The sequence below is a fragment of the Lithobates pipiens genome, unplaced genomic scaffold (genome assembly GCF_037356315.1).
Source record: "Lithobates pipiens isolate NorthernLeopardFrog02 unplaced genomic scaffold, aLitPip1_a1.2 Scaffold_8, whole genome shotgun sequence".
Classification (NCBI taxonomy): Eukaryota; Metazoa; Chordata; class Amphibia; order Anura; family Ranidae; genus Lithobates; species Lithobates pipiens.
The window spans coordinates 680581254-680603613 of record NW_027507903.1 but is presented as its reverse complement, the minus strand read 5'-3'; the positions used below and the strand labels follow the sequence as shown (position 1 = coordinate 680603613).

Sequence of the window (22360 nt, the reverse complement as noted above, 5' to 3'; positions counted from 1 at the left end):
TCGCCAGCAGCATGACATACAGCAATAACACCTGAACCGTGATAGAGTCATCTGACAGCAGCACCGTGATACAGAGCACTGACATCAGCAGCGTGACATACAGCAATGACACCTGCACCGTGATAGAGTCATCTGACAACAGCACCGTGATAGAGAGCACTGTCATCAGCAGCGTGACATAAAGCACTCACACCAGCACCGTGATATACAGCACTGACAGCAGCACCGTGATAGAGAGCACTGACATCAGCACCGTGACATAAAGCACTCACACCAGCACCGTGATGTACAGCACTGACAGCAGCACCATGACAGAGAGCGCTGACATCAGCACCGTGATATAAAGCACTGACACCTGCACCGTAAGCAGCCCCAGAAGGAAGTCAGCACAGCACAGGGATGGTGGGAGCCCCTCATAATATGCACAGCAGAGGTACAGCCCCAGGAGGATGTCAGTACAGCACAGGGATGGCAGGAGCCCCTCATAATAAGCAGCCCCAGTAGAAATATGACACCGCTCAACCTCTTCAAAGAGGAGGGTACGGGCATATAGTACGGTGTGCTTTTTTTGGACAAGGAAGTGAGCCAAATGAAGAAAGAAGGTCTGTGTGTTTGATAAAAAAAAAATTGTTTATAGACATATACATGGTCTACTGGTCACATGTGTTGAATTCCTCCGAGATCCATGCCTCAATCATTTTTAGAAATGTGAGGTAGTTAACACTGTCGTGAGCTAGGCAAGTACGCTTATCGGTCACGATCCCCCCTGCTGCGCTGAACGTCCTTTCGGACAGGACACTGGATAAGGGGCAAGCCAACAGTTCCATTGCAAATTGGGCAAGCTCTGGCCAGAGGTCAAGCCTGCCCACCCAGTAGTCCAGGGGTTCATCACTCCTCAGAGCGTCCACATCGGCCGTTAACCCGATGTAGTCGTACACCTGACGGTCTAGGCGTTCCCTGATGCTGGATCCGGATGACACCTGTCGATGGGTCAGCTGAAAGAATGACCTCATATCCGAAGTCACCAACAGATCTTCAAACCGGACTCTTCTTGCAGGCGCTGTTGGATTGGTACCCGCAACTCCTTCTCTGGGAGTGGGAATTGCTCCTCTGCCAGCGCACGCAAAAGCAGAATGCAGCATTTCTCAAAGCAAGGCCTGGAAGTGCTGCATTCTGACAGCCCTCTGCGACGGTGGTAACATTTCCACCATTTTGTGTTTGTACCGGGGGTCTAAGTACGTTGCCACCCAGTACTGGTCCTTGACCCTTATGCTTTTTATACGGGGGTCCCTATTAAAACACTGGAGCATGAAGTCCCCCATTTGCACTAAAGTGGAAGCGGTGTGGTGGCCTGGCTCCTGCTCATCATCCAGGATAATGTCGTCCTCTTCATTCTCCTCTCCCCATCCACGCACAACAGGGATCCCAGAAAGGTTTAAAGCATGCTCTTCTTGCTCCTCCTCATCTGCCCCGGCACCATCCTCCTCTGACTCCTCTTCAGACTCCTGTTGTTGACTTGTCTCAGATAGAGTAGCCCCCCCTGGGAATTTATCCAGCATTGCGACTTCCTCATCTTCCCGCTCCTGCTCCTCCACAGCTTGATCAATGACACGACGCAATGCACGCTCCATAAAGAAGGCATAAGGTACCATGTCACTGATGGCGCCATGGCTGCGACTGACCAGTTTGGTGATCTCCTCAAATGGCCGCATAAGTCTGCATGCGTCGCGCATGAGCAGCCACTGGCGCGGTGAAAAAAAAACAGCTCCCCAGAACCTGTTCTGCCGCAGAATTCATACAGGTAGACGTTAACTGCACGTTTCTGCTGGAGCAGCCTATCAAGCATATAGAAGGTTGAGTTCCATCGCGTCGGGCAATCGCAAATAAGACGTCTGACCGGCAGATTGTGTCGCCGCTGAATGTCAGCAAGGCGAGCTATGGCCGTGTAAGATCATCTGAAATGGGCCGAGATTTTCCTTGCCTGCCGCAAAATGTCCTGGACCCCAGGGTATTTGACAACGAATCGCTGCACGACCAAGTTTAAGATGTGTGCCATGCATGGCATGTGCGTTATTTTGCCCTGTTTCAATGCGCTAAGCAGATTGGCACCATTGTCACACACCACTTTACCAACTGTCAAATTGAGTGGTGTTAGCCACTGATCTGCCTGTGAACGCAAAGCTGAAAGGAGTGCCAGGCCAGTGTGGCTCTTGGCTTCCAGGCACAACAGACGCAGCACGGCATGGCAATGTCTCACCTGGCATGTGGAATAGGTTCTGGGGAGCTTGGGCGGTGCATCGGAAGAGACGCTAGCAGCGGAAAAGGAGGAGTCAGCTGAGGAGGAGAGGGAGGAGGATGGAGTAGGAGGAGGAGGAGAAGAAGAGTCAGGCCTGCATGCAATCCGTGGCGGTAAAACCAAATCTACACAGGTGCCACGGGTTACATGCTTGACGGCCGTCAGAAGCTTCACCCAGTGGGCAGTAAAAGTGATATACCTTCCCTGCCCGTGTTTGCTAGACCACGTGTCTGTGGTCAGATGTATCTTGGCACCGACACTGTGTGCCAGAGATACATTCACTTGCCGCTGAGCATGGCCATATAGCTCTGGGATGCCCTTCTGTGAGAAATACTTCCTTCCTGGGACCTTCCATTGTGGTGTTCCAATGGCCACAAATTTGCGAAAGGCCGAGTCCACCAGTTTATATGGCAGTAGTTGGCGGGCTATCAGTTCTGACAAGCCAGCCATCAACCGTTGGGCAAGAGGGTTATCCGGCGTCATCATTTTTTTACGCTCGAACATTAGGCCCACGGAAGCCTGCCTTTTTGCAGAAAAACGTGAGCTTGGCGTGATGGAAGGTGGAGTGGAGGACAATTGTGAGGAGAGAGGAGAAGGAGAAGTAGAAGACGAGGCTGGACGGTGAGAGCCTGCAGTGTGGCTTTGTGTGTTCCGTTGCTCCCACGGGGCTCGGTGATGGCTGCCCATGTGCCTTCTTAAGGCGGTCGTCCCTAGGTGAGTGTTGGGCTTACCGCGACTAATGCGTTGACTGCAAAGATTGCAGATGGCAACGCTATTGTCAGCAGCGGACACGTTAAAAAAAGCCCACACTATGGAGCCATGTGCCGGTGTCCTGGGAGCGCGAGATGTGACCGTACATGGTTGATGACTTGCTCCTGATACATTTGCAGTCTGCTTTGTCCCTCCTGTGCAATCTAAGTTATTCCTGCTTCTCCTCCCTATCTGCTGGTCCATATCTCCCTCTGAACTCCCCTCCTCTTCCTCTCTTGTGGGCACCCACATGACATCACTAGACACGTCATCATCAACGTCACCTTCCCCACCACTATAAGTAGAGATATCGGAGTAGGCAGCAACACCGGGGACCAACCTCCTCCTTGGGCTGGTCTGGGTACTGTCGTCAGACTGCTGAGTAGCGGTTGTTGCTACCTCCTCTTCCTGATCCAATACCAAGAGTGGCTGCGCATCAGAAATGTCCTCTTGATATGGATCGGAAAATAATTCCTGTGACTCAAGCGGAAGGTATGTGGTGGTGGTGGTGGTGGTGTTGTTGGTGGTAGTGTCTTTGGGGGTGCACATAGCAGAGAGTGAAGAAGAGGGTGCAGATCGAGAGGATGAGGAGGGTGCAGAAGAGTAAGGCTGAGCGAGCCATTCAACCAAGTCTGGTGCGTCCTTTAAAGTAATTGAACGCACCTTCTGCAACTTCCCACTTTGGCTCAAGCCTGTTGCTCCTGCCCTACCCCTACCACCCCTGCGGAAGGGCCTGCCTCTTCCTCTGCCTGTCATTTTTTAAATGACCCTGTGACAAAGCTCTCAGTCCCTATACCGATGAAGGACTGCTGCAGTATAGGGCAGCGGTCAGCAATAGTGCACCTCAACCCTATGTATTGTGGACCGATACCAGTCCTTATAGAATAGCAGACTGTACCTCACTCAACCCTATGTACTGTAGCACCCTAGACAGACCAAGTTACCAGTCCTGATAAAGAGCTTTGTGGAACAAGTGAGTTGTGAATGATTAGCAGACTGCAGCAGAAGGGCAGCAGTCAAGTATAATATTCTTTCTATATTTGGAAGAAAGAATATTATACGTGTACAAGCCTATTACCATACCACTGATACCAGTCCTGAAAAGAACCTTTGTGGAACTAATAGTAACAGCTACTGTTTAAACTGACCCTCACTGCCTGACACACTGCTTCCTGCCTGTCCCTATATAAACTGGCAAAACAGAGGCTGCTGGAACAATAACTGGTTACTGGAATAGCACTTTTGTGGACCTGATAGTAACAGCTAATGATGATGACTAATCTGGCTGTCCCTACAGCAGCAGCACACACCGTCCTGTCCCTTTCTCTAAACTGACAAAAGACGCTCAGGCTGCTGCAACAATCAGTAGCACAGCAAACCTATATACACCTAACACCTATACCAGTCCTAAAAAGAACTTTTGTGTACCAAATAGCTAGCGATTTATCTCTCCCTGCTCCACACAGCAACCTCTCCCTATAGTGACAGAAGAAAGAATGTAAAATGGCTGCCGGATTGGGTGTATTTATAAGTTAGAGGGAATGTCCAAGTGTCCATGTGCTGTAATGTCTCAATTGGCTGTCCTGTACCCCATGATGGATGTGTCATCAGGTCAAAGTTCTTTTACACAGTAAAAACACGGAAGTCCGCCGGGCGAACTGCGCCAATAGTCCGCCGAACGGGCGGACCGCGAACAGCCGAAATTCGCTGCGAAACGACCGCCGGGCGAACTGTTCAGCCATCCCTAGTCTTGACAGACATAATATGAAGTTCAGGGGAGATGAAGCTAGGCTTCCCCTCCCCCTCCCTCTTCCTGCCCATTGATATGTAAATAAACCAGATGAGTTTTTAGAGCTGAGCAGACAACAGGAAGTTCTTTGCAGGTATGTAACAGGAAGTTCTTTACAAGATGTGATGTATCAACAGAGAGATGGTGGGAGGAGCTTTGGGGTCTTTTGAATCAAACATGTGGACAAAGGGACTTGTGTTTGGAAGGACAAAATCATTTTGGTTTTTAAATTTAATTCCAGTTGTTTTGTGAAGTTTTATACTGTAATACAGTTTTGGGTAGAGAGTAAACGTTGTTGTTGTAACATCTAGGTACAGATAGAAGCCATAATATTCTTTTGAATAGTGGAGGATTTCCGGTATGCGATTGTATTAGCATAAACGTGAGGAGTAGTTCTCTAGCAGCCCCGGTCAGGCCGTGTATAATAATCGGAATTTCGGGGGTCGGTTATAGTGATAAAGGCGCAAACAATAACCACTCTGAAAATAAAGTGCAGGGTTCTCTGGACGCAGAGTTCGCCAAAAAAGCGCTCAAAACTTATGGGCAATGGGCCATGGATGGGAAACCAGGCACCCTGTCAGACAACTGCATAGGAAATCTGGGTATGGGGCTAAGGCCATTAGACCCCTTAAAGATTGCCATGTATGGTCAGAGGGTACAGTAAGGTGTATTCCTTTGGAAGGTACTTTTGATGTCTGGAGGTACAAGACCCCATAATTAAAATACCTTGAATGTAGATCGGCTGTGGCTTCAGAAATCTGTAATGATGAGTGGGTTGATGGATGTGTAGTACACGCTTGTGTGTGTGATTAAATTCCCATGCAAGGTTTGGAGCTGCTCTTGTGTTTTTCCCATTGTATTGTTTTTCTATAGAGAGTCCCGGAGCAATAGGCTCAAAGACTTAAGAATAAGGACGGTATCAGAAAAGTACTTACCGAGGCCGAGATGCCGGGAGCGTTTCACCCTTGCGACTAAGTGCAGTTCGCCCCCTGGAGTTTATACAGGGAGCAAATGGCACAAAGAGGCACAGGCGACCCAGATGGCAGGGGAAGCCTGGCGTGAAGGTCTTGTAGAGGGGGGAATGCCCGGCTAGGGATCAAACACTGGCAGTCCCACCGGTGTGCATGTGCGTGCGCCTGAGCACCGAGTCACTAATGCGCATGCGCCGGAACGCCGTTCTGCCGCGCATGCGCGCAGGGACACGGCTGCGGCGCCTGGATGACCTGAATCCCTGACAGTGCCCCCTCCCCAGGGGTGGCCTCAGGACACCCTAACTGGACATCAACTCTGGATGAGCTTGGTGGAACGCCTGGACCAGGCGTGGGGCATGTAGATTCCTAGAGGGTTCCCAAAAGTTATTCTCTGCGGGATACCCCTTTCATTTAATCAGATACTGGAGTTGCCTGCCCACCTTCCTGCAACTCAGGATCTTCTCCACTTCAAACTCAGTTTCACCATCAATAAGAACTGGCAGAGGAGGTGGTTTTTCCCTGTCCGGAAAAGGGCTAGGCACAACAGGTTTCAGAAGGGATGCATGAAAGACCGGGTGTATTTTATAGGATTTGGGTAGATCAAGTTCAAAAGCCACGTGGTTAACCATCCTCTTGATTCTGAAAGGACCAATGAATTTAGGACATAATTCTCGTGACGGAACAGGCAATTTAAGGTTCGTGGACGACAGCCAGACCTCTTCATCAATTTTGAAAGCTGGATTTTCCTTCCTATCTTTATTGTAGTACTTGCTGTACCCATCCTGAGCCTTTTGCATAGTCTCCTGTATTCTTAGAAAGTTTGTCTGTACAGAAGCAATGCGGTCTTGCACCGCAGGAACGGAGACCTCAGGAAGAGATCCTGGAAGAAATGAAGCTGAAATTAGCCCAAAAGGGTGTTTGTTTGGTAGCAGTATGAATTGAGTTGTTATATGCGAATTCAGCATATGACAAAAGAGTGGACCAATCATCCTGGGACTCGGAGCAAAGGCAGCGGAGATATTGCTCTAAGGTTTGGTTGGTCCTCTCCGTCTGTCCGTTACTTTGAGGATGATATGCAGAAGAAAGACAAACTTTAATTTCCAAGGATTTACATAGCTCTCTCCAAAACTTAGAAGTGAACTAGACCCCTCTGTCCGAGGTGATGCTCTTGGGAACACCATGGAGTCTAATAACTTCCTTGAGAAAAACATCGGCAGTAGTTGAAGCTGAGGGAGTTCCCACCATGGGTATGAAATGTGCCATCTTGGAGAGTCGGTCAATGATGACAAGGATGGTAGTGTATCCCCTCGATGGGGGCAAGTCTACAATAAAATCCACGGAGACCTCTGCCCAAGGCCTTTCAGGAATAGACAAGGGTTTAAGCAGACCCCATGATTTGGCATTGGATCCTTTGCTGCGTTGGCATGAGATACAGGAAGAAACATACTCCCTACAATCCTGCTTCCAGCCTGGCCACCAAAAAGAATGGGAGATAAGTTCCCCAGTTTTCAGAGACCCGAAGTGACCGGCTAGCTTATGGTCATGAAAAGTCCTGAGGATCAGGGGCCTTACTTCAGATGGGACAAAGATTTTATTTCCAGCCCAGAGTAAGTCATCTCGTCTAACCAAAGACAGTTTTTCAGGGTTGGAATAGTGGTTGGAGGCTGCTTTGATGGTGGTTACGAGATCGGCCTGGGTAATTAGACAGAAGTTTTGTGGAGATAGGATAGTACAGGGTTCGGTCTCCTGGGTGGTCTCCTTAAACATCCGGGAGAGTGCATCCGCTTTACTGTTCTTTGAGCCGGGTCTATAGGCAATGTGAAAATTAAATCTAGAAAAGAAGAGGGCCCATCGGGCTTGCCTGTGTTTCAAATGTTTGGCCGTCCGAAGATATTCCAAATTCTTGTAATCGGTCCATATCATGACAGGATGAGTTGCCCCTTCCAGCAAATACCTCCACTCCTCAAGAGTGAATTTGATGGCTAGCAGTTCCCTATCGTCCACATCATAATTCCTCTCTGGAGGACTTAGTTTTAGGGAAGTGAAGGCTACTGGATGCAAGAGGGCCTTGGGCCCCTGTCTCTGGGAAAGAATGGCCCCGGTGGCTGTTTCGGAGGCATCCACTTCAAGTATGAAAGGCAAAGCAGGATCTGGATGCCGTAGGATTGGAGCAGACGAAAACAAGGACTTAAGCTTGAGGAAGGCTTTTTGGGCTTCCGGGGGCCAATGAAAACGACAGTTCTGTCCTGTCAGCTGGGTAATGAGGGCCACGATAGACGATAATCCGGCAATAAATCTCCGATAGAAGTTTAAGAAACCGATGAATCGTTGGACCCCTTTTTTGTCCACGGGAGCTGGTTATTCCTGGATGGCTTTGACCTTTTGGGGATCCATTGCGACCCCATTGGTGGAAAGGACGAACCCCAAAAACTGCACTGTTGTTTTCTCAAACTCGCATTTCTCTGCTTTAAGGTAAAGTTTGTGCTGTCTGAGGATTGCGAGAACCTGTTTAACGTGCACTCAATGGAGTTCCAGGGTAGTGGAAAAGATGAGGATGTTATCCACGTATACAACTAAGAAGTCGTCGAGATATTCCCAGAAAATGTTGTTTACCAGGTGTTGAAAGGTTGCTGGGGCATTACAAAGCCCAAAAGGCATCACCAAATACTCATAATGTCTGAATCTGGATCTGAAGGCGGTTTTCCATTCGTCTCCAGGCCCGGATCCGAATGAGATTGTAAGCCCCACGAAGATATAATTTAGAAAAGATTCGGGCAGATCGAAATTGCTGGAACAATTCTGGGATGAGCGGAAGCGGGTACCTGTTTTTTATGGTGATTTTGTTCAACTCTCTATAGTCAGTACAGGGTCTTAATGAACCATCCTTTTTTTCTACAAAGAAAATACCGGCTCCAACCAGTGAAGAGGATGGATGAATAAACCCCTTTTTCAGGATTTCGTCGATATATGCTTTGAGAGCTTTGAGTTCAGTTTCTGATAGCGGGAAGATACGCCCAAAGGGAATTTCAGAGCCGGGCAAGAGATCAATGGGACAATCGTAGGACCGGTGGGGTGGTAGATGGTCAGCCTGCTGTTTATCAAAGACGTCCCTGAACTCTAGGTAAGTAGGGGGCACATGTTTCAGATTGTCGAGTATAGGTGTCATCATGGAGCAAGAAGCTGGAGCAGGTCGGAAGCAGTGTTGGAAACAAAACTGTGATGGGAAGGAAACATCTTTGCTTTTCCAACAGATTTGTGGTTTGTGTGCCTGTAACCAGGGAAGTCCTAAGATGATAGGGAACATAGGAGAAGGGTTAATATCAAGGCGTAGGTACTCCTGGTGGCCGGAGTCTGTGTACAGGAAGATGGGTCTGGTTTGCTGCGTAACAAGTCCAGAGCGGGGAATGGAACCATCCACAAGGTGTACCTGGAAACTTTGAGTCTTAAGAACCAGTGGGATGTGTAGTCTGGTAACGAGTGAGGCATCTAGAAAGGAGCTACACGCTCCAGAATCAATTATGGCCGGCAGGCGAATTTCCTTTCCCATCAACTGCAGACAAACAAAGAGGGTGATCTAAGTTTGAGAAAAAAACAGAGACTTGATAGTTCATAATAAACTGAGAAGAGGGCTTACTGGGTCTCACAGGGCAAGCGCAGAGAAAATGTCCTGAGCCCCCACAGTAAAGGCACAGGTTGGCCTGTCGCCTGCGTAATCGTTCTTCTGGGGTGAGGGGAGCTCACAGTAGTCCTAGTTGCATGGGCTCAGCCTCAGAAGTGGAAGCAGGTGGAGCCGTGTATGAAGGATGGACAGCAACTGGTTTAGGCAACATCCAGCTGGGACGAGACGCCTGGACGTGTTCAGAGCGGCGTTCTCGCATGCGTCTGTCTAGTTTGGTGGCTGCTTGTATTAAGTCTTCTAAAGTAGTGGGAGTGTCCATCCGAACCAGCTCGTCCTTGAGGGCTTCCGACAATCCCTGACGGAACTGATATTTGAGGGCAGGTTCATTCCAGTCGGTATCGGCCAACCACTTTCAGAATTCCACAATATAATCTTCCACCGGCCTCTGCCCTTGGAATAGATTATGCAGGGTGGCTTCTGCTGTAGATACCCTTTGGGGATCATCATACAGTTGTGCCATACTTTCGAAAAAGGTATCCACAGAGTTTAGTATGGAACGCCTCTGTTCCATTAGACCATGGGCCCAGGCTTGTGGTTCTTCAGCCAGGAGAGAAATGATGAACCCGACTTTTACCACCTCAGAGGAGAAGGTTCTAGTCTGGAGAGCCAGGTACAGAGAGCAGGCATTCTTAAAAGCTCTGAATCTTTTGCAGTCGCCAGAGAACCGTTCCGGAGTAGGGACCCTGGGTTCTGGAGTGGCCATGATCACCATGGGGCTGGTAGAGGCTGCGGAGGGGGAGGCCCCACTGGAGGAAGCGGAAGTTGCGGTGACTGGCGTGGGCGGCCCGGTAAGCTGCTGGAGACGGCTGTCAATTTGAGTGTAGCCTGTTTGCAGTTTCTGAACCGCTTCGGTGAGAGCAGACACTTGTTGACAAAGGATTTCTAAAGGGGAACACGCTCCACCTGCCTCCGACATGGCTGGTTTGTACTATCAGAAAAGTACTTACCGAGGCCGAGATGCCGAGAGCAGTTCACCCTTGAGACTAAGCGTAGTTCTCCCCCTGGAGTTTATACAGGGAGCAAATGGCACAAAGAGGCACATGCGACCCAGATGGCAGGGGAAGCCTGGCGTGAAGGTCCAGTAGAAACGGATTCCTGATGTAGCAACTGGTTGATGGCTTGCAGAGGGCGGAATGCCCGGCTAGGGGTCAAACACTGGCAGTCCCAGATACAGGCACAGGTTCAGGTGAGTTGTCTTGGGGAGACACAAGCAAGTCCAAGTCACAGGCCGAGGGTCAGGGCAGGAGACGAGAGGCAAGTCCGGGTCACAAGCAGAGGGTCAAACACTGGAGAGAAGCGGAGTCCATATAACAAAGCCAAGGGTCAAATCCAGGAGAGAAGTAGCAGCGTCAAAGAACAATCTGGGTCACAACGGGCTTTTATAGGCGCCAGGGGGATGCTAAATGTGCGCCAATGTACACAGGCGTGCGCTGGTGCGCATGTACATGCACCTGAGCGCCAAACCGTGAATGCGCATGCACCAGAACACCGTTCCACGGCGCATGCGGGCAGGGACACGGCTGCCGCGCCTGGATGACTTGAATCCCTGACGGACGGCATGACAGTGCTGGACTGCACAGTCGCCGATTTAAGCAGGGTTAAGTTGGAGCTTTAAGAGAAGGGGAGTGGTCATAGGGGCTGGGCGGCACTCAGGCAAAAGAACCTAGGAGGAAGGGGGAAGTGACGTCAGTCTCATGCAGCGGAGGAATCGTTTCCCACCCAACTGGTATTTGTTAGAGTTGGTTTACAATGGGTTCCCAGGACAAGGCAGTCTTTTGGGTCACTGGAAGAGGAGAAGGAAAAGTACATGTATGGAACATGCAGTACCCATCCATTGGATGGGAGTGGTTTGTGTACTTCCGGGTTAAGAGGGGTTTAACCTGGAAGGGTAAAAAGGGTAGGTCACTGTTGACAGGTTGGGTACTGCCTCCGAGTCCGGGGTTTTCCGACTGGAGGCAAGAGTACAAAGTTCAAGTTAGTTGTCACAGTGACCAGTGGTTTGTGGTTTCCCCTAGTAATGACCCAGTTAAAAGGAGTTTGAATTGACGGTTGAAAAAGTTAAAAGAGTTATTTATTAAAACGTTATATTTTATTAACTACTTCCCACCCGGCCAATGCATATATACGGCCGGGTGGGAGCCGTCTACTCCTGATAGGACGTTCAGGAACGTCCTTCAGGAGTAGCGGGATCGCCCGCGCAGCGGCGCGATCCCGATGTGCTTGTGTCACCCGGACACGGCACATCTCAGATCGGCAGGAGGGCTCTGTGATTGGCCCTCCTGATCACATGACGGCCGTGTCCAATCACGGCCGTCATGTGATGTAAACAAACAGCCGGTTGCTAGGCAATCGGCTCTCCTCTCCTCACACGGAAGTCACCGCTGAGGAGAGGAGAGCAGAACGCTGCAGCCGGCTGATGATCAGTGAGTATGAGCTGCTTTTTACAGCTTTTTACTCACTGATCATCAGTGTAGTGTAAACACACAACACACCACACAGTACAAACACAGTCCCCACATATGTCCCCAAAACAAACATGTCCCCAAAACATACATGTCCCCAAATAATAAAAACACATGTCCCTAATAATAAAAACATGTCCCCCACATATGTCCCACTAAAATCACATGTCCCAATGATTATCTGCACACATATGTACGTGATCACCTGCACACATATGTACATGATCATTTGCGTACATATGTCCGTGATCACACAAACCAATTATTATACACTTAACAGAATTTTTTTTACCAAAAACATGTAGCAGAATACATTTTGGCTTAAATTTATGACGAAATTTGATTTTATTGGATTTCTTTTCAAATAGAAAAAAGAAAATATTGTTTTTTTTCCAAATTTCCGCTATTTTTGCGCTTATATCGCAAAAAAAAAAAAACGGAGTCGTGAATAAATAACACCAAAATAAAGCTCTATTTGTGCGAACAAAATGATAACAATTTCATTTGGGTAGAGTGTAGCATGACCGCGCAAATGTCACTGAAAGCGCTAGAGCGCTGAAAGCTGAAAATTGGGCTGGGAAGGAAGGGGGTGAAAGTGCCCTGTATTGTAGTGGTTAATAAAAGGCCAGCTGGCCATTTACTCCACACCTTGTCGAGTCTTTTGTTTATAGGGGCTGGGCCCAGGTAGTAGGATAAGGTTATCTGGGATCTGGGCTTAAGTCCTACATATGTCATGCTAAAGGAATGAAGGTAGCATTAGGTCTGGTTGTTTTTTTTTTTTAATTTTTGTTTTAGGAACTATGAAATATCTCCCCCACATTTGTATCTAAACGTTTGTCTCATGTTTTAGCATCCTCATTGTATGTAGTAACAGGAATATGTTTGAACCTACCGTGGCGGTCCTCCTACGTGTTGCGTCTGTTTTATTTTTGTAGAAACATGAAAGTAAGGGATTAGTTGTTGTCGTTTTTGAGGAATGTCAGTGACGATTTACCAACATACATTAATGTTGTATTGTTTACCATTCTTTGCAGGTTAAATTTGAAGTATAGAATAATACCTTTTGTTTATAAGTATCTTTTGAGGTCCAAGGAGTTTCTGAAAGCGTATGTACATAGAAAGCAGGCGTTTGTAGATAGCTGTACACATGCATAAATACACACGCCTAAGAAGGTAAAAGTATCATAGATTATTTCACTGGTTCATTGTTTTTTTTTTTTTTTTTCTGCACCATTCTAAGCCCTGCGTGTCTTCCTCCAGTTTGTAATGAGGAAGAAAATGGGGAGAATAATGGTAAGAATGACAATTTTCAAACCAATAATACTAACCGCTCTAATTCTAGCCAAGTTTGTGACCTAGTAGGATGACATGTTCCACCACTGTCTTTGTTTGACGGAATTTGAATCAGCAAGCAGCAGTCTGGTGAAGGAGGCTCCCATCCCAGATGTTAAGAACATTTTGGTTCCAGGTATTACACCCCAGATGGTAAGCCATACACAGGTTATACAGTGGCCACAGTCATTGAGTTAGGTTTGTTTCGAGGGCATCCAGAAACAGGGATATACTTTCCTCAGCAGCTGTTAACATTCTTAGCTGATGGGGTGGGTGCAGTCACTGTAACATGAACTTCAAAAGGTCCACCACAGGGTTTGTGAGTCCATTCTGGACCCTGACACACTAACCTAAGTATACTGTAGGTTAGTGTGGGGCTTGCATTTTTTGTACCCCACATTGCTTTTGTGACTAATTGTATACCTTGTGATCACTTGCTGTTTTTTATGTCATTTTTTATGACTTTTCAATAAACCTATTGGTTGCTCTCTGACCTGCACCATTTGGAGCCCCCTCTTTTTTCTTTCTTTTTTATAATTTACCATATCCTGGATATTATCTAAACGTGAGTGCCCGACTTCTTGGACTTTGGAGTTTTTGGAGACGCACTTTCCATATTATGAGTTCCAGCTGACCATGGAGTGACGACCCACCATCAGGAACACCAGGATTTACTCAAATGTACAACATCTGATTGAGACCAGTTAGGTCTTCAAGCGCTTACGACACACTGTCATATGACAGGTGTGTCCAACTTTTCTAGTAAGAGTAGATAACCCTTTCAGAAATTGTTACAACTACAGACAAGCTGTTTTTTTCCTGGTTTTTGATCTGTGTGGCCGTCCATACCATTGCTGGGAAGATTTTCATTGAAATTTCACCATCTAATATATGTGGATTAAAGATTAGGACAATTTTTACGATTCCTCCCGTATATATTGGGATTTATGTATCTCTGTTTTTTCAGTGTGTCTTTGAGCTTGATTTGCTGTTTTCCTTATCTCACCATAGCTTTTTTTTCACACTGTTTTATTCACAAGCGCTACACTATTTATGTATATTAAGTATACTGTGGTGAAGCACAAAGAGAAATGTTAAATTCTCAATAAAGCGTTGCCACCATCCCAATATTAATTGTAGAAGGACCTTAAAAAAAGGGACACAAGTCCCCCCGGTACAGTGGGACTTTAGAGGCCAACAAGCAATAACCTATATCATAAAAAATATTATTTATTTAGAAAAGTGCTTAAAAAGCATGTATAAAAACATGATGATAATATATACAAAACATTTTGTGCAAAACAAAAAAGGGGATTTACACATAATACATTCTTTAAGGATTCGAAAATTAATACAGTTTCCTCCATTAGCCCGACATGTTTCAGGAGAGTTTCCCTTCATAAGCCCACGTCGGAGATTTTTGCCAACCAAATCCGTCAGATTTTGTCCGTCGGATTTAGTCCGACGGATCTTGTCCGAAACTGTTGCATACACACGGTCGGGCCAAGTTGGTGAAAAATCCGATCTTTCAGAACGTGATGACGTAATTTCGTTACGATGGGACTACATTCAGGCTAGTAGCCAATAGCTTTGATGTAGGAATTTGATCTGAGCATGCGTGGCACTTTGTCCGATGAAAATGCTCTACAAATGATCGGATTAGGTCCGACCGGTCCAGTTGGTCGGGAAATATTTCCAACATGTTGGAAAATTGGGTCCGACGGAGATTCGGACGGAATCAGTCCGATGCAGACCACACACAGTCGTATTATCTGACGACACGGTCCGATAAGACGCATTCCGACGGATTCTCCAACCGTGTGTGTACTGGGCATAAGAGGCGTTTTTTAGGAGAGGATATAGATATATTCTGAAAAAAAAAGTAAGAACGGTCTAAACAAAAACATTTTTTCAAGGCAAAGTCAAAATTATAATATCTGAGCATATCCAATATACATACCAATATTGAATTGTATACATATTTCTTTATACAATTTAATATTGGCATGTATATTGGACATGCTCAGATATTATGATGTGGACTTTGCCTTGAAAAAATGTTTTTGTTAAGACTGTTCTTATGTCAGGCTAATGGAGGAAACTGTATTCATTTTTGAATCTCTAAAGAATGTATTATGTGTAAATCCCCTTTTTTGTTTTGCACACAATGTTTTGTATAGATTATCATCATATTTTTATACATGCTTTTTAAGCACTTTTCTAAAGAAATAATATTTTTATGATATAGGTTTTTGTTTGTTCGCCTCTAAAGTCCCACTGTACCGGGGAGGAACATGTGTCTAATTTTTTAGGGTCCTTCTACAATTGACACAATAACCGTTTTACATTCTTTCCAACCAGGTGACTGGGTCGTTGTAAAGAAGCTTGATGGACGAGACAACTGGATCCATGCCAGCCACTGCAACTACACCAAAGGATGAGGAGTATCTTTGCTTATTTATATTTTTTAGTTTAGTATATTTTGGCAAGGGAAACAAGGAAAAGCATCACAACTTATTGTTTAAAGTGTATTCTCCAACTAGCTAAGGAAGTGAACAGTACCAATTGTTGGGTCTACTCTGAATCTCCACCAAGCTTTAGTAGCCCAGCGATGACAGCGGTACATGATATATAGGATGTTCATATTGGTATGAGGAGTTTTGGCAAACTAGTAAAAAAAAACTCCAAACAGACACTTGTCAATAGAACTAACAATACATTTCTAGAGGGTAAAATTAGTTATAGTTTTAACAATAGCTCTGGTTCTTGCCAGTTTTGGTATCGGGACAACTAGGTAGCCCACAAGTGTGCTTCAACTTTAGCTTTGTATTTATGCGGGTCTACAGCTTAAAGGTAATTCCCACAATGCAAAAGTTCATGCGGTGAAACTCGTCCCAGCATCTAATGTCACAGGCGATCGTGAGGATCTGATGGTGCAAGAGAAGGTAGGAGTGGCAGGGACAGCTAGAAGGGAATTGTTCACCAACCCCGACCAGGTCTGGGCATGGTTTCCTGCTTGTACACGGTGGGGGCTTGAGCTTATGAAATGATTGAACAATTTCTCATCCATTGTGGATGGGATGTTCAATGTAACTATTGAAGCTACAAGGAGGACCCCACAGGAACAATGGAAGATCAAGACCTTTCTATTAAAATGTGGCCCATGATTATCTGTTGGCGTCCAAGGGGGGTTTCTGTGAATTCATAGGTAAAGATTGTTGTACTTCGATCAGGGATACTAGTGACAAAGTTCAGACCCATATGGATAAGGTTGAGATCCCTGCAAGACAAAGCCAGAGCTTTAGCTAGTGAAGGTTGAAGTCCTTTTAAGGGTCTGGGAATTGTATTTTTTTATTTTTCAGCAGATCATGGTTGAAGGAAGTAGGGGTATATATACTTATGTTGTTTTTGCTTCTATTCCTTCTATATGTTTTGATGAGGTGCTACTGTTACCTGATTGGACGAGTGAACAGAGCCTGAGCAGATGACCACAACTTCCTCTCTGAGATGAGACGCCCCGAAGTCCAGCCCACATACTAGACGCAGAGGATCCCCGACCGACCGGCGATTACTACAGCTCACCATATCGTGTCCTCCCTATAAGACATCCCTTCCGAAGAACAGAGTCTACAAGTCAAGCCGTGTTATGAACTCGTATGGACTGTAAGGGCTGATTTGTTTCCAGGTGTTATGCCGCGTACACACGACCAGACTTTTTAACAGCAAAGGTCAGACGGAACGAGTCCGTCGGACAATTCGATCGTGTGTGGGGCTCCATCGGACCTTTGCTTGCCAAAAATCCGGCGGACTTTAGAAATAGAGCATGTTTTAAATTTTTCCACCGGAACTCCGCCGGACCGAGAAATTCGTTCATGTATATGCTAGTCCGACGGACAAAAAAACCACACTAGGGCAGCTATTGGCTACTGGCTATGAACTTCCTTATCCTAGTCCGGTCGTACGTCATCACGTACGAATCCGTCGGACTTTGGTGTGATTGTGTGTGGCCAAGTCCGTTCATTCGGAAAGTCTGTCGGAACTCGGCCGAAAGTCCGTTGGAAAGACTGTGGGACCTAGTCCCTCGAAAAGTCCTGTCATGTGTACGCGGCATAAGAAGAAGATCAAGATTCAACGAGGAACACATCGGCGCATATAGCAAAGAGGAGGAACTGTTGTGGACATTTTTAATAATGTATGTTGTCAGATGTCCCCTAGTGTCAGTTTTGCTGTAAGACACTCATGCAAGCGTGTTCCCACATACAAACGTTGGTGGACCATTGGCTGTGGAAACTTTCACGGCAGATCAATTTGCTCTTTTAAGGATGTTTGTTCATGCCTTTACACTCCTAGTAAGCAGATCTGCATACATGGGAACCATAGCATAACCATACAAAATTATGGCCCACTGAGCCATGATAGAGTAAGTCATTGGTAGCAGTGGGAGTGTGCACATGATCATGTTCAGAGCCATGTAGTTAGTGTTCAAATTGTGAGACACTTTTGTCTCATGGGATGCTTGCCGCATGGCTCTGCACATGACCATCTGTACACATCACTACTGTAATTCTATTTGAATATATAAATGTGTGTAATTGGTTCTTTTGAAAGAATACAAGTGTCTGATTGGCTGATTCTGAAGCCACCACCTCCCTTTATTTATACTGTCAACATGAATAAACAAAGTTCAGTAGAGCATTCAATGGAGGATTCTGCTAAGCTCAACATGATACCAGCATCTGTGTCTGTGTTACTTGGAGACATACAAGCGCGCTTTCCCGACATTATATAAGAGAGCTGTCTTTGTGCTTTTAAGTGCAAATAAATTATTTGGTTATAAGGAGAAGCTTAACATTTTCTGTACAGGAGTTTTTATTTTTTGCTAATCAAACAAAAAAATGACAGAAAAATTTGAAAACAGTAATATTTTTTTTATATTTTATTATAACATTTTGCAAACAGGCAATCTTTCTCCTTCACTGATGAGCATTAATAGGCTGCACTGATGGGCACTGACAGGTACTTAGTAGGTGACACTGATAGGCATCACTGAAAAGTGACACTGATGATGAGACACTGACTGGCACTGATTGGCAGCACTGGTGGGCACGGATAGATGGCACTAAGGGGGAACTGATTAGCAGCACTGCAGCAGCACTGATTATCACTACTAATGGGCACTGATGGCTCTGAGGGGCACCGATGAGCAGCACTGTTGTGCACTGCACTAAGGGGCACAGATTAGCAGTAATGATGGGCACTGTTAGATGGCACTGAGGGGCACTGATTAGTTGTACTGGTGGGCACTGATTAGCAGCACTGGTGGGCACTGATAGATGGTACTGAGGGGCACTGATTAGCAGCACTGATGGGCACTAATAGATGGCACTTATGGGCACTGATTAGATGCACTGGTGGGCACTAAGGGGACTGATGTCCCTCTAACAGAATCTGGTTAGCGGCTTTCTTCATTTCTTAATGCTGACAGCGTGAAGAAACAAAATCTGTTGACCGGCTCCTGTTTACTTCCCTGATCAGCTGTCATTGGCTGACATCTGATCACATGGTAAAGGGCTCCCTGTGATTGGCCCTTTACTCGATCTTTTATCATCAAAATCCCAAGGTGGGTGGGCAGTGTGAGAACGGGAGGATGTACATGGGCGCCCTCCCGGCATTTTAAGACAGCGCTGTAGACATCTTTCGGCTATAGTGTGGGCACCAAGTGGTTAAATCTGCCCAGCAACAAACCCCCCCCCCCCCCCCAAAAGAATTCTTGAATAAAAAAACTAAAATCACGGTATAAAAAACAGCAGAAAGCACATCAGAAAGGCTGAAAAGCCCCCTGCATAGGTGTGAATGGAACCTTAGGCTGGGATGAGACTTGTGGGATGCGGGAACCAGTGCTGTGCGGGTTCCCTCATCACACCTCAATCACCGGACGGTCACACTGACATCTGAGAACCGCTGCGGGGGGGTCAATGGAAAGTTAATGACACCCCCAGATCGCTTCGCAGATCGCAGTGCAAACGCTGAAATGGTGCAGGAATCGGATTGTATAGATGTGACATATAAACATCTGACAGGGGCTCTAAACCTTCCCCTTCCTTATTATACTAAACATATCATTCTTATTTCAGTCTGTGTTCCTGTTGGAGAGTTCCCCTCATTTCCTGTCTAGATAAATGTTGTCACCGGGACAGGAAGTGAGGGGAAATCTCTGTAATGGAGCCCCGGAAGAAAAAAAAACCTGACAGGGGATCTAATCCTGACCCACTCTGCCTAAAAACAGTCTGGGCTCTCTGATCACATTTTTTTCTTCCAGTAATAAATCTCTAGATGACGTCTTCATAGATTTCCTCTCAGATTGTTCAATTTATTTCCATCTCTTTATAGTATAGATTGTATGGAGGAGGAGGGGGTGGGGCAGAGAGGAGACCCCATCCTATCCCATCACAGTGACCCCACCCCCCCTCTATGTCTGATCATGGCTGCCCCAACCCCATACAGAGGGACCACATGTTGGGGAGGGGCAGGAGGGGGAGGGGCATGGGGAGGAGATGGCTGATGTCACATACTGTGACAGAAGATAGATAAGATAAGAGAGATAGATTTCTCACTGACCAATAGGAACATGTTATTGTTACTCCAATAATTGTACAGATATTCTACCCAATCACAGCGATCAGTAAGAAATCTCACCTTTATTTATAGTAGAAAAACTTGCAGGAAGCCCCGCCCACTGCTATATACTATTGGATGAATATTAAATGAATTTCCCTCCTTCGTCTGACATCACCAGACTGTGGGCGGAGTTCTCACATCTCCCGCCTCCCCCCACATATCTTTATACAACCTCCCCCTACACATATCCCAGCATGGAGGGGCTCAGTGAAGGTGGTGGTGAAGGTGTGGAGGTGTCGGATCGGGTCACACAGATCATAAAAGGAGATACGCCCGGCCTCATAATCCAGATATATCCTGACTCTGTTACTGGAGAGATTGGTGGGTAAGAGGATCTCTTTACTGTCATGTATCACCGAATACTGATTAATAAAATTGTGCAATCCCCAGGACTTCTTATTATCTCCAATCCATGACTCCCCCCCTCTCCTCTCTATACTGGGGTAACACATCCCGACTCTCCACCAATCTGACCCCCCGACATCCACTTCCCAGTAATGTCTCCCTGAGGAGAAACTCCAACTGCTCAACACTTGAGAAGACAGGAATCTCTCTGGTGTTTCTGGATGATTCTGCTCTATATATGACCTGGATACAGTTTTCCTGTCATCTGATATCTGTAGATAATTACCAGCTGTGTTTCCATCCAGTAATATGTCTGCAGCTCCCTGTATATAGGAGTATACATTTACCTCTGTTATTATATCACATAAACCTGTGTGTAAGACCCCCGCCACACCCAGACCCCCTCCATCATGGAGGAGCTCCTCATGTCTCTCTCTGTCCTCATTATCTCCATCCTCAGTATCACACAAGTCACCTGTGTCTGATTCCTGTAAGACAGTCAGTGGATCCGTCACGTTACACAGCTCCTCAATGTGACGCAACTTCCTGGACAGCTCCTCCTTCTTTATTTCCAGATCCCGGATGAAATTCAATATGGAGCTAGAGACCTGCTCTGCCCTCCCGGAGATGTCCCTCAGGGCTCTCTTCTCCAGGTCTTCCAGACGTCTCCTGAGATTACACATGTGCAAATTGTTTAGTTCCAAATTAGTTTTTTAATGAATTTTGACAAATGTGTTAATTTCGAAATTTTCAAATTTTTCAATTTCCAAAATTTCAAATTCTGAATTTTCAAATTTCTGAGTTTCTTATTTTGAATTTCTGAATTTTGAATGTCCAAGTTTCCAATTTCCACATTTAAAATGTCAGAATTTAGAATTTTCTAATTTTAAATTTCCAAGTTTCGCATTTTGAATTTGCAAGTTTCAAATTTCTGAGATTCAAATTTTAAACAAAAGGAAAGTAACAATCTAATAATAATAAATTACAATAATAATAACAAAACCTTTGTATTATTTATTATTAATATGTTCCATTCCATTTGTTTAGATGTGGCATTCATTATTTCAGATAATTCATAACTTCAGATACATTTGTATTCGTTACATTCACTAACAGCCAAATTTAAAAGGAAATTCCAATACCTATAATTTAATAGTTAGTTATTATTTCAAATTTTACAGATTTTCTTGCTTCTTTTCATATTTGCAAATTTTTGGATTTTCACATTTTTGAAAATTCAGAAAAGAGAAGCACGGATTATGAATGCAATGATATAAGGAGTGCTGGACATGACAGTGTGGATGAGGGACACAGAGGGTTAAGCTTTATGGGTGGAGTTCAGGAAAAGGTTTGCAGGAAACAAGTTCAGTGTAGGGGAGGGGTCACATAAAAGGGAGAGGTGTGGCTTTAAGGAATCATTCGGAGCCCAGTGTGACACAGAGGAGGCAGTTTTTTCGCTGCTCCTCTGCTATGGCGGACCTCGAGGGACTCTTCGCGCGGCTGCGACGGGCGGCGGAGGTGCACGGTGCGGACTGGCTGCGGGAACGTGTGGGTGACCTGACGGACGGCGATGTGGACGGCGGCGGGACAGGTGAGGTTCCACTGCGCGCGCGGAGGTCTCGGCCTCCGGCGCGTTTTTCTCCTGGGCCTACTCCTCGGCCGCCTCGTGACTCCCGGAGCCCGGGGGTGGACCGATCGGTCCCCCCGGCAAAACGACAGGTTATCGGCTCCCCCCGGTCCGGGCGGTCGTTACGCCGCCGAACGGAGGGGGGCGGGGCTTCACGGCCGCATGCAAATGGCGCCGGGACCGCACGGGGCCCGGTGGAGGTGGGGGGGAGTGTGGATGGCTCTGGGTCGGCAGGCCAAGGGGGGGGGGTGCACGTGGCGGGGGATCTGCGGCAGGCTGGGTCTGGGGCCAGCATCCGCGCGGTGGGGGGGAGGGGGGCGCTCCGGGGGGGTCGCATGCCGGAGGGGGGGGAGGGTGGGTCGCAGAAGGCTGCCAAGGTGCCTGGCAGGGCTGGTTTTAGACGCAGGCATGCCGGGGGCGGCGGGGGGAGG

At 46.6% G+C, this 22360-nt stretch overlaps 1 protein-coding gene across 1 annotated transcript in view; it reads right to left on the bottom strand.

Moving 5' to 3' along the window:
• Window positions 1-18116: 18116 nt before the first annotated feature.
• The window catches only part of LOC143962534 (uncharacterized), a 60733-nt gene continuing 56489 nt past the window's right edge, over window positions 18117-22360 (bottom strand). The window contains exon 3 of the mRNA XM_077471806.1: window positions 18117-20971. Coding sequence (XP_077327932.1) covers window positions 20092-20971 — 880 coding nt within the window. The 3' untranslated portion in view covers window positions 18117-20091. The remainder of the gene's footprint in view (window positions 20972-22360) is intronic.